At 35.2% G+C, this 12,959-nt stretch overlaps 1 protein-coding gene across 1 annotated transcript in view; it reads left to right on the plus strand.

Moving 5' to 3' along the window:
• LOC135695018 (RNA cytidine acetyltransferase) overlaps positions 1-12,959 on the plus strand; it is a 30,030-nt gene that overhangs the window by 922 nt on the left and 16,149 nt on the right. Inside the window, exons 2-18 of the mRNA XM_065213951.2 lie at positions 472-563; positions 1,422-1,593; positions 2,013-2,135; positions 2,474-2,535; positions 3,092-3,206; positions 3,887-3,994; positions 4,649-4,782; positions 5,027-5,120; positions 5,911-6,009; positions 6,756-6,892; positions 7,435-7,716; positions 8,452-8,548; positions 9,147-9,263; positions 9,466-9,567; positions 10,463-10,537; positions 10,889-11,014; positions 12,365-12,498. Of these exons, the coding sequence (XP_065070023.2) occupies positions 472-563; positions 1,422-1,593; positions 2,013-2,135; positions 2,474-2,535; positions 3,092-3,206; positions 3,887-3,994; positions 4,649-4,782; positions 5,027-5,120; positions 5,911-6,009; positions 6,756-6,892; positions 7,435-7,716; positions 8,452-8,548; positions 9,147-9,263; positions 9,466-9,567; positions 10,463-10,537; positions 10,889-11,014; positions 12,365-12,498 (2,069 nt within the window). The remainder of the gene's footprint in view (positions 1-471; positions 564-1,421; positions 1,594-2,012; positions 2,136-2,473; positions 2,536-3,091; positions 3,207-3,886; positions 3,995-4,648; positions 4,783-5,026; positions 5,121-5,910; positions 6,010-6,755; positions 6,893-7,434; positions 7,717-8,451; positions 8,549-9,146; positions 9,264-9,465; positions 9,568-10,462; positions 10,538-10,888; positions 11,015-12,364; positions 12,499-12,959) is intronic.

Below are 12,959 nucleotides of genomic sequence, written 5' to 3' on the forward strand. Positions count from 1 at the left end.
TGTTTTTGTTAAATATTATATGTACAAACTCCATATTTTCTATATTTAAGACAGAAACCAATTTCCATTGCACTCATGTTCAAAGCACCTTTTTTAAATGATGCAGCCATTATACTCCATATCAGGAATTTATACTCCTTAGTGGAATATAAAATTGTCCTTGTGAGGCCTGAACAGCAGTACAGCTACTACTACATGCTCTACCTGAAAATAAAAAAGAAGGGTTCCAGCCTTCCCAGAGTTGACAAAACTGTCAAAATTAATTGCTTGTTGCCATATCAAGCTTGTTGCCATGTGCTCCTTACTTATTTTAATATAAGCAAAAATATGCAGTGATAAAGTTCTTAGATGCAGCGAAATTCAATATTTAGCTGATGCCTGAGGCAAGATGCCTGATATCTTGTCAAGTTATATGTATTTTAATCAAATATTTTCAAGGAATGCAATAGACTAAGGATTTTATATTTTCAGGTTGTAATTTTACATCATATGCTGTCAAAGGCACAGGTAAAAGCAAGGCCTTCTGTTTTATGGTGCTACAAGAAAGAATTGGGATTTAGCAGGTTTGAAATGTTTTCAATTTATTCATTGATATAATCTAATTTTTGGCTATTATTTTTTACTAATGACAATTTTAGACACAACTTATATACTGTTAAATATTTAGGCATAAAATTGATAAACTCAATTAAAGTTTGCTAAAGTATTGAAAATTCTTAGCACATCCACTGGATCTAGACCAATTAAAATGTTGGAGAGCTAAAAAAGTCCATCAACTGGTTTCCAATAAGCCAGAGTTTCAAAAAAGAAAAAAAGAAATGTATCTTTACTTTTGCAAACTCTTTCAAATAAGAAACTTTTACATAACTAATCTAACCTTTATATTGTTGGAATCATTTCAAGGCCACAATACACATTACAATGTAAGGTTTTCTGATTAAACTTATGAAGCAGTAAAATTTGCAATTTTCTGGGTGTCCTTTAAATGAGTACATTCATTTTAGAAGGTTATTATCAGGATCACCCGGTTGATAAATGTTCTTTCCATACTATAATGTGTATTTTCTATGGCTGTCATATTTGTTGCTGAAACTCAAGCTACTGAAGTTACAGATTTTCGTATATGTAATTCTAATTATTTTTATTGCTACATTGAAATAGATTACACAGAACGCTCAATAAATTGAATTTTTAAAGGCTGTTTTGTGTTGCAAGCAATGTACTTTAAAACAGAAGAAAGTGACCTATTTCTGCATTCATTTCTTTCTGACAGCAAAGCAACCTGACAGATTCATAAAAATAATTTAGTCAATGTAAAAAACAAGTAATATCAGTTATAGGCCTTTCTGATTAACTTTTATAGCTAACCTTTAAATCTATATTTTGCTGTGTTGTGATCATATTTTGTATAATATTTACAGTCATAGGAAAAAGAGAATGAAGCAACTGCAAAAGAAAGTTAAAAGTGGTACTTTGGATATGAAAAAAGATGACCCTTTTGAGCTGTTTATTGCTGCAACTTCAATAAGATACTGTTATTATCATGAGACCCATAAAATTTTAGGCAGTACTTATGGAATGCTTGTACTTCAGGTAATTTGTAATTGCTATTTTTTTGAATTACTTACCTCATTTACTTTCTAATAAAATACAAGTTTGCTGAGAGACATAAAAGGATTCCGTAACCTGACCCCCACATTCCAGTTTTCAAAACATTTGGCATTTTGGTTTATTTCCTAAATTTTTCCCATTCGTTTTTACATTGATGTGAAATTAGATCCAGCTAATGGTTGTTGCTATGTCAATCATAAGGATTTTTCAAGAAGGAACTTGTTCTGCGATATTTGAAATGTTAATGGGATTCTTCAAATTTTATCCTTTTTTGTCTGTATTTGAAAATTACCAACATATGGTGTTTGGTTAAGCCATTGTATGAAATTTCAGTCCTAGAGTCATCAAATTATGAATGAGCAGTCTGGGTGGTTTTTGGCATTACTGTTCATTTTTTGCAGGATTTTGAAGCCATCAGTCCAAATCTACTTGCAAGAACAGTTGAAACAATTGAGGGTGGCGGAGTTGTTTGTATCTTGTTAAAAACCATGAAGTCACTTAAACAACTCTACACAATGACAATGGTATGCAATATTTAAAGAATCTAGTTATATCAAATACTAAAAATATGTAGAAATGCCACACTTATGGTACCACATATAATTTTTTGAAGCTATTTTCCAATAAAGAAAATTTAGTTAAGCGTTTCTATGTAATTTGAAATTGTCTTGCTAGCTTTTTGCTTTTGTTAATAATTTCAAAGGCTTTTGAAGGGCATTATATTTGGAGTTTTAAGTTGTAATAGTCTTTATTGTCATGTTAGTTTTTAACTCATCTTTATTTCAAGATCAATAATCATATTTGTGAATTCTTACACAAATTTCAAGAAAATGTGTTGGTTAGCTTTGTTCCTTTCTTGAAGGATGTTCACTCAAGATACAGAACTGAGGCACATAAAGAAGTTGTAGGTCGGTTTAATGAAAGGTAAATTCCCATCTTTTGTTCTTGAACTCAACAATCAAAGTGGCACCCTATTTAGAAATGAAAAATGCAAGGGGTTTTCAATTTTTCTTTGAAAACTTTCTGATTATTTTTTGTTTTTTATTTTTTCTTACATTTTGTTTTGGTTTGTTCGTGACTATCAAAATATTTTTTCATTGGAGAAATGCAATGGAGGCAAAGAGCTTTGTCACAGTTTGCTAAAAGTGCTTAATGTTACCCACCATGAGACAGAAATTTATTGGAGAGACAAAACAACATCTAAGCTCACCAATATCATACACAAACGAGAGCTGTACAGGACACAAGGCCTTAACTATATAATTGATTATGTTAATTTATGTGCAATGAATATTTCGAGAGTAACACTAAAGTAAGCTTCAGCCTGAGGTCTGTGACACTAATTTATGGTATATAGAAAGTATAAGTCTGTGTTACAGAACTTGTCACTCAAGGACTATAAATGTTATTTGTTGGTTAAATTGCCTTTTTTAACTCTCTGTCTTCTTGAGAAGTTTACAATTGACTTGAATTTTGGTAGGTTTTTGCTATCTTTGGCTTCATGCAAGAAATGTCTCGTTATTGACGATCAGCTCAGAATTTTGCCATTATCAACGGACAGCCGCAATATCACTGCACTTCCACCAAAAACGAAGGTTCAGTGTTTTATTGTTTATTGATGTTTATTGATGTTTATATATAAGGTAGTATTTCAACTGTTTCATTAAAACTGGAAATCCGACCCATGAGAGGGCAATGGTTATGTTGTTTGTTTATGTCCGCTGCTAAAGCCAGTCCACTCATTTGCTCTTTGAAAACTACAATGTAGCATCACGGGGTTGGGGAAATTGCCACACATAGTTTGTTCTCCAAAAACCTGCTGCTCTTCAAGAATTGATGTCAAATATCGGTTATCTCTCTCTCATGTAGGGATACATAATTTTAAAATTTAACAAAAGCCATATCACAGCTTCACAATGTATTTATCTCGTAATATATTGCTCACATTTGCAATGAGGCTAGGATCGAGGAATATCCGTTCTCTCTGCAACTGATCATTAATGTACCTCCAGCATTTCAAACTGTCCCTGATTTTTGCCGAAAAATTTCCTTAAAACGTGTATCATTTTTTACCATTACCAAAAAATTGTTTAGCCAACTCAAGCAAAGTTTTATGTCTGTTCATTTATCATCAGGAAATGTCGTTGCAGCTAAGATTCGTTGTGTTATTAACCCTTGATTGGCATTCCAATATTCTAGAATCAAGAGCGTTTAGTGTAAGATCAGGCGTATTTGTCATTGATTAAAAGACCTTGATTTTGTTCCTTATGTACAGGAGGAATCGTACACCCCAGAAGAAATCGAATTGAAAGAATTGAAAGAGTCATTGCAGGATACACAGCCTGTTGGAAATTTAGTGAATCATTGTAAAACTGTTGACCAGGTATTGATCGTATTCATTGAGTGACCAGGTTTTGATCGTAATTCAAATTACAAACTGGTGTTTTGTTACATCTAATCCTCCTTGTAGCGAGAATATCATTACATTGAGCTACTATCCATTATCTGTTATGCTGAAGATTTTGAACGTGCATTAAAAGCTTTGGGAGTAATGACATATACTTAGTTTTGTTAAGTCCGAAGGTGCGATTAAGTAAAAACCGACCAGGTGGGGTGCTGTTGAGCACATGACGTCAACTAACGAGTTAAACGAGTTGTATGTTATATATTTTAAATGAATGAAATGTCATCTAGCTTATCAGTTGAAATTCGTAGTTTCTTCCCTTACCCTAACCATTAATGCTTGCAAATCCATTATCCTAATGATCAGCGTTAGTTTAACCATTTGTCAAAAAAGTATTATTGGCAATATTAGTAGAAATCAGTGTTTTGCCGTGCATCGTGCACTGTAACTTGAGTGATATTTCTTTATGGTCTTTCCTTAGACTTTCGAAAGTCTTTTATTGTGATGAATTTAGTGACATAAAGAAATACACATTCTAAGTAAAAGAGCCATCTATTAGGGCGCTTTCAATAAATCGAATCAAACCTTTTACTACTTAATTCATTTGTGCAATGAGAAATTATTTTGTTTTAGGCCAAATGTTTGCTGAAGTTCATCGAGGCCATATCAGAAAAGACACTTCGTACGACAGTTGCTTTGACTGCTCCAAGAGGTCGAGGGAAGTCGGCATCAATGGGCTTGGCGATGGCTTCTGCTATTGCTTTTGGGTATGTCATTTATTAAAAACATTCTCTGTTAGCATAACAAGTCAACTTTATGTCGTCATGTCAATGATTACATTATCACTACAGGCTCTTACTTGAGGAATAATCCCTGGTTTTTTGGTTTACAATTTTCGTTGATTTAATTCATTTTAAAGACCCATATTACATAGTATTTTCCCTGATGATATCTTTTAATGTCGTGCTTGTTCCCTTGCTTAATTTTTTTCATTCTCTTTTTTTTGCTTAGGTATTCGAATATTTTCGTGACGTCACCAAGCCCAGAAAACCTGAAGACTCTTTTTGAGTTTGTTTTCAAAGGATTTGATGCATTAGAATACCAGGTTTGATGGTTTGAATTGCTGCAACTTTGTTTTGAACTGCTGTAAGATACAGCGTCTAGTATTGAGGGGTGGGCATTAATACCTGTAAAGTAACTTTGTCTTATTCTAGATACAGTAAGCATCCGTGTGTAGGAATCTAGTGGATTATACACTCGTTTTAAGAACCTTAGGGGTGAAATTTTGGAATTAGACTCCCTTCAACAAGAACCAACTCAGCCTAAGAATTGGAAAAGGTTGTTTTGCTGATCATTAGAAAATTAAAAATGGAAAATTATGCAACAAATACGTACCAATTCTTCGCTATGTATTTAGTAAAATAAACATTGAAAAGTTTAACTTTATGCAGTCGTTTGTGAATTTAGTGTTTTATATTCCTACTGAAAATATTTAATGGTGTTGATCCAAGAATACGTTGTGGTGTTCAATAAAACTCTGGAAGAACACTATGGATATGAACAAACTTTGAAAAAATGTTAATGCCCCACTGTCACACTGTCAGAGCTCATAAAGCCAAATTTTCCGTTCAATCTCGTTAATCGTTTTATAAGAACTCATTCAGCCTGAATGGCAAGGAGTCTTTTACGCAGTTTTTGCTATAAGGTACATTTTATGACAGTAGCCAGTAGTAAGATATTGCAATGAGATTACTTTTTGAACTATGCCATGTAGTTACAAGATTAAATTGGAACTAAAAGATGTACATGTCTTTCATAGGTCTCATAGGTTACTTTTTCAATATATACTCAAAATACCAATATTTGCACCAATGAGATGTTTCTTTACGGTCTAGGAGCATCTCGATTACGAATTGATACAATCTACAAATCCTGATTTCAACAAAGCTGTCGTTAGAGTCAATGTATTTAGGGAGCATCGACAAACCATCCAGGTAACGTTGTGAAATCAAGTTAGAAAGATTACTGTACTTATTGAACCTAGTGAAGCACACATGTCTTAGCGATTTTGCCTACTTAGAAGCAGAGAAGGCCAAGGGCCGCGGAGCATTTTACAGATTGAGGGGGCTTAAATGTTTTTTGGGGGATGCTTAACATGCTAGAATCAAATACAGGGCGTATTTTTGTAAAGCTTTAAGTCTATTTTGGAATTTATTGGGTAGGGAGGGGACTACACCCCCTGCTTCCACGCTACCTAAGAAGGCAGCAGTTTTGAATATATATACACAGAATATTTGTCAATCTGCCGATTAACTGCACTATTTTCCCCTCATTCTTCAAAGCATTTACATTTTTCAAAATGTTGGTTCGTAATTCTTGCCTGTGATGCCCAGCCTTCTGTTGTCTCAAGTGGTAGTGTACTCTCAAGTGGAAATGCTTATCTTGTTTTTTGAAACTGGATTTCAGGAATCGCTCTATTTATTCATGCAATTGAATTTTTAGAAAAGCCTGTCGTTCAGTTGGTTTTTGTCCTAAAAAGTGTAAAAAGATTTGAAAGCAAAAGATTAGTAAATTGTGATTGCAGCATCCTACCGGATGGAATTTGTATATGTCACACTCTCGGTCATAGAATTGATAGAACATTTTTTGGAAATTCGTGGGGGTTTAGCTATTACAAAAACCAACCAACTTTCTCAGCTATTCGAGTGCTGACTATAATTCACAATTTTGTTTTTCTCAGTACATTCACCCATCTGATGCACACAAACTTGGCCAAGCTGAACTCGTTGTTATTGATGAGGCAGCAGCCATACCGCTACCTCTTGTCAAGAAGCTACTTGGACCTTATCTTGTGTTCATGGCATCTACTGTCAATGGGTATGTTTAGAGTCTCTTTGCAACGACATTTTTTTGTCAAATGAATATACATAAAGGCATGCTCGAAAACATTTAACTCTGCTGTATGCCCTTAATTTGTTTCTTTTTAATTTGCTCTTAGACTGGTTTCGTATAAATATACTATGTTTTTTCACATAGGAGCTTTAATCGCAACGATCCCACTTAAAGCAGTTTTTGTTTACTGCAATTTGACTTTTTAGGTTAATAAGCATGCTTTTTAATTTGACTTGTATATGACGTTTTTCAAACTATAATCAGTGCTTTAAAGAAAGGGAAATCTGAGGAAGTAGTATTTAAAAAATGAAATAAAATGGATAAAAACAAGCCTCGTTTCTCTTAATTTTGCCAAATAATTTTGGTTGGCATTATATACTTAAAGCATTTAGTTATTTGTGTGGTTTTTTCCCATTAAAAGTTATCAATCCTTTTTTGTTCTGTCAAAGAGAAGTATCGTATTATACTCTTTACATGATAACATACATGTAGAGAAGCGTTAACTGCTGGTTTCTTTCTTTCTTTAGTTATGAGGGCACAGGGCGCTCACTTTCCCTTAAACTCATTCAACAATTGAGAGAAAAGAGTGCAGCTAGTAGCAGAGCAGCCTCCAAAAATGGAGACGCACCCAAAACGACGGATGCTGCCACGCCGGGTGGGCGTTTGTTGTTGGAACTGTCGTTGAATGAGTCAATCAGATATGCAAATGGCGACCATGTTGAAAAATGGTTGAACGAACTATTGTGTTTGGATGCTAGTGTTGTCCCAAGGATCCACTCGGGCTGCCCAGTTCCAGAAAGTTGCGATTTGTATCCTTTTGTTTTGTTCCAAATTTATTCAAGTCAATCCAGTTTTTTTCAGTTTTATTGAATTTCAAATGTTGCTGCGAAAGCTGTGTATGAATGTGATTAGTGGAGCTTTTCGACAAATTGTTCAAAAGACATGTTTGGACAGTTTGACTTGCAGTGTAGCATATTACTTTCGCACTCGCAGTACCCTTACTTTGACACATGCTCGTACTGCTGGTATCAGGGGCGGATCCAGAGCGAACTTGAAGGAGGGGTAGTTGGTAGTTGGGGCGCTAAAAATTTTCAAAAACTGATGACGAGAGAACGCTGTATACAACAATTTCAGATCCATTTTCAGAATAAACAACATAACTTTGAAGTAATCCTTGAAGCAAATTAACCTATTGGTCTCAGGAACTTTTTCACCCGATTCTCATTCTTCAAAAGGGGCGCACAATTTCCAAAAAAGGGGCGCCATACTTGCTTCAACTCGTCGAGGGAGGGGCAGCTGCCCCTAGTTGCCGCCCCTTTAAATCCGCCACAGGTTGGTATAGAAACTCTTCAATCTGGAACGTCATGGTTTTTAGTTTTTTTAGAGATAAATTTCAGCGATTTCTGTTTGTCAATTTAAGACATTCAGTTGAAAAAGTGTGACATTTCCATATGTATAAGAGAAACTCTTTTGTTCTGTTTCTGAATATTGTTTCTTTTGTGTAATGTGTTTTTTACTGATGCATTTCCCTTGACAAGCTTTAGGTATTATGTCAACAGAGATACCTTATTTTCGTACCACAAGGCGTCAGAAGTATTTTTGCAAAGAATCATGTCATTATACGTTGCTTCTCACTATAAGGTAACAGTATTTGATGGATACAATAGTATCTGATATTATATATTCTATAAGTATAGTTGTTTCATTTGATGTAAAATTTTGATAGTTAGTCTAAAGTTGCTATCGATATGTAGGCACTGTAGCTTGCGTTTTTGATTCATACAACTTTATGAATAGTTCCAAACCTTTCAACAATCCATTTTACAGACAAATTAAGTATTGAATCAAGTTTAAGTCACTAAAAAGGGCCGTCGGGACCGGGGGCACAGGGGCAAATGCCCCCTCAACATTTGGAAAAATGCACATTTTCTTTGAAGTTGCCTCTTGAGGGCTTTTGGAAAAGGTCCCTCTCTAAGACATAGTGCCCCGTTCATATCGCTGCCCCACCAACTTTGAAATGCTCCTTACATACTTGTCACTACAGGATCTCTTGAAAATGTTTTGAGAAGCTTCTAATGTAGTTTCTCCACTGATCATCAACAATGTACTACTTTTCCTTCCTACATTTCAAATTGGCATTTATAAACTGAAGTTTTATTTTGGACATTTTTTCGTAGGCAGCCGTGTATTCACTTCTTAAGTGTGAAATGTTAATGACTGTATGTATTTGCCCTTCTAGAACACACCCGACGACTTGCAACTCATGTCTGATGCTCCTGCGCATCATCTTTTCTGCCTTCTCGGCCCAGTGGACCCTAACCAAAAGACCCTTCCCGAGGTTCTCTGCTTCATCCAGGTGAGACTTCTAGTAAATCAGTGTTTCGTATGGTTTGGTTTGATCTTATCTCTTGATTTTAAATAAAAATCGTAAGCGAAAGGTAGTTAAGGAAGTCAGAAAATATCCCGGCGTTTTGAATTTTGACCTATTTATTTTTTTATAAACCATGAGTGTAAAATTTACCTTTTGGCTTAATCTGTTTCTTGCGTGTTTTAATCAGGTAAGCCTTGAAGGGGAAATATCAAAGGCAACTGTAATGAACAGCCTAGCAAGAGGTAAGCGGGCCTCTGGTGATCTAATACCCTGGACAATTTCTCAGCAGGTGAGCTCTTTGTATACTAAAAGTATCCTCACACTTTATCTCACCGTCCAGAAATGTACTCACCCTTCCGCACGATATTTTCACCAATATTTTAATCTTCCTCCAAAGAACATTGAAGACAGAGCGGGGTTTTGGGCGTGATCTTTAATTTTCTTTAGTTTTCAATGGCCCTCATCACGGTCTTCCAACCTCCTCCCTGCAGGGACTGCCATATTTTTTGGGCTATTCTTTGTTTGTCAGTATTTGTTTGGGATTCATGTCATTCAACATCGATCAATTAAAAATAAAAAAGCATAGGTATCTAAGTCTAATTTTATTGCGCACACGCTCTAAACAAAACACAGAGGGCTGGTCAGTAGCTTCCTCGTAAGTTTGATTCAATTATTGTTACTAGCAACACTGTTTCACGATGTACAGTTTAGAAAGAGCACTTAAAATTGGCGCCATAGAGTAGGAGGACTTAACGTATTTAATCTTGAGTATAAGGTCTATTTCAATGACCAAGTAGCCCTATATCAATTTATCGCGAGTACCCCTTGATACTGAATCTGATAGAATTCTTTGTTTACGTCTTATTGGTTAATCTTGATTCAGTTTTTTTGTATCGTTCAATGCTTCAAACTAAAGAGTAATCCAGCCAAAATATTTGACTACTTTTACAGTTTCGAAGTTTCTGTTGCATTGAGATTGATGAATTTTGTTTTGGAAAAAATAAGGCTATAGGGTTAAAAAGCTACCGAAAAAATCAAAAGCTGGAAAAGACGATTTTCGGTAACATTTTGGACGTCACATGGTTCGGTTTTCGTTCACCGTGAATGGCTTTGGGCATCAAAGTATCTTTAAAATGCAACCGAGTTAACCGAAATCAACCGATTTCATGGTGTTTCTCTTTCAGTTCAATGATAGTGATTTTGCCAGTCTCTCTGGTGCAAGAGTTGTGCGAATCGCCACCCACCCAGAATTCCAGGGGGTATGTATAAAGACGTTGCTGCTTTAATCATACTTGTTCATACTAACCGTAAAAGGAGTTATGCGTTTTCTCGTAATTTCTTTAAGCTGATTTTTGCCATGAAGTGTAATGAACAATATTTATTGCGACCTTTCGTTCCATACCCGAGCTACAGTTGCCTACGTGATCTTCTTTCGCGAAATTTCTCATTTCTTGAAAAGTTTATCTTTGGAACAAAGAAACACATTTTTAAATTAACATTTTTTTTCGCCACATTATATCCACGCTCAATATATTTTGCAGATGTTTCATGCCATTAACTATATGGGCGAGTTAAAACCTTTAATTATTTAATTCATTTTTCTTTTCTAGATGGGATACGGCAAAAGAGCCCTTCAGCAGCTTGTGGCTTACTACGAAGGCAAAATACCAAATATAACTGAAGATGGTGACGATTCAGATGCAGAATTAAACAGAAATACAGAAATTGAAACAGAGGTATCTTGTCTACAAGAGCACAAGTTTTTCTGTATTGTCTAGCCATTTTGAATAGTAATTTTGGCTGGTCTATAGTTGGGGCTCAATATTTATTTTTTTAGATTTTTGGCGAGTTTACTCCAGTTTTTAAATGTATCATAAAGACAGTTCGATAACAAAACACTTACGTTAAACATAAACAAAACATAAGTTAAAAAACTTTTTTTTACATTCTAAAAAGTTTTATGACAAGTTACTGAAATACCTTTAACTACTTTACAAACACTACAAAGACGATACCCCGGGGAGCATCAACTCTGACTACCCTGGGGCCATAGCATAAAGGGAAAATAAGAGGGGGTGGGTTGGCCTATGAGAAGTAAGCTTCAAATGAAGCGTTTGGTTTCAAAAAGATACTTAATTGTGATATTTAAAATTAGCTTGTTAGCTTCAAAGGCCAAATCTTTATTTCCATATAAAAGGATTTATTGTCATCCTTTATTGTCATCTGGAGCCTCGGGTCTACCACAAGCTTTGAGTACATTTTAAACACCAGCGAGGAGATTTCTTCTAGGTTCCTTAAAGGAATGGCATAGCAGCAATAAACGTTCCGTGCTTCTATGCCATCGTTTGTTGGACATAGTGGGTTTATTGTTTCTTTGAAAATATTCTTGAATTTATGGAAATTTAGTTTGCTTAGTCCCACCTTTAATTAGTTAAAAGAAGGCACACCAACAATCCAGTCTCAAAATTTAGAATCAAGGCCGTCGTATACGGGCAGTCTTCTATAAACTGATCAAAGTATTTTATGGAAATATCGTAAATCCTCGAATCAGCTCCCCGAGGGCTTATTGATTTTTGATATTTTTGGACGGGGTCTTATTCAAGGGGGGGGGGGGGCTTATAAAATTATTGTTGGCGTTAAGAAGACATTATTCAAAGACCTCGTTTATTTTAGTAGGAATTTCTTTCTGGGCATTAAATTAATCAATACCAAAAACATGAATTTTTGTGGTAATTCAATAAAACGTCAAAGGCAACCTCAGATGGCAACTATCATCGAATTTTGGGGTCCAGTTCGAGAAGTTGCAGTAGCAGTGGGCAATTCGAGAATTTGCGGTATATGCACTGAAGCTGTCACTGTCTGGTACCATTAGACCTTACTTTTGGAAATCACGTTTTATTGTGATTCTAGCAGGCTTTTAGAAGACATTTTTACCAGCATCAAAATTTATGTTCTTGGCCAGACTGAACCTCCATTTTAGCTAATTTTAAAATTTAACTACTTTATAGGGATAATTTCAGAAATGTTTGTGGAATTTCTTTGGCATGTTTACGGCTGTGTAGTCAAAAAGTTAATTTTTGTTTTAGGATGCTGATATACTTGAGGAACATATCGAGCCAAGAAAAGACCTACCTCCTCTTTTGTCAAAGCTAAGTGAACGAAAGGCTGAAAAACTGGATTACGTCGGAGTTAGTTTTGGCCTAACTGCAGAACTACTCAGGTTTATTGCTTTTAGTACAATTTCCATTACAGATTCATTTAGCCCCTCTCACTGTGAAGCCCTCCTTTCTTTCAATCACTTCATCCAATTTAATAAAATATATCTTAGATAAGACCCTGTGTCTTTGGGGGTCTCCAAATCTTGCATTAGAAAGTTGATAACGCCAAGTTCAAGAATTTCTAGAGTCTGGTTATGAAATTTCTATCTTGCCTTTACTGTCTATCTTGCTCTTATGCCCATACTGGACAAAAAAATATATTGAATGTTGCCTTATTTGAAATCATCTTGCTTGTTCCGATGGATCTGAATTTTTTGAAGCTTTATTCCCTTCAAATCTATATTTTATCGTAGCTCTAGCAGGCTTTGTTATACAAGGGCGAATTTGTTCGTCCATAAAACTGAATTATGCAATCTAGAACTTCGCTTGAGTTTTTGCCAAATGCCCTCAGAGTCTTTTGCAA

Source organism: Rhopilema esculentum, chromosome 8, assembly GCF_057945365.1.
Source record: "Rhopilema esculentum isolate cy_ngs chromosome 8, ASM5794536v1, whole genome shotgun sequence".
Lineage (NCBI taxonomy): Eukaryota > Metazoa > Cnidaria > Scyphozoa > Rhizostomeae > Rhizostomatidae > Rhopilema > Rhopilema esculentum.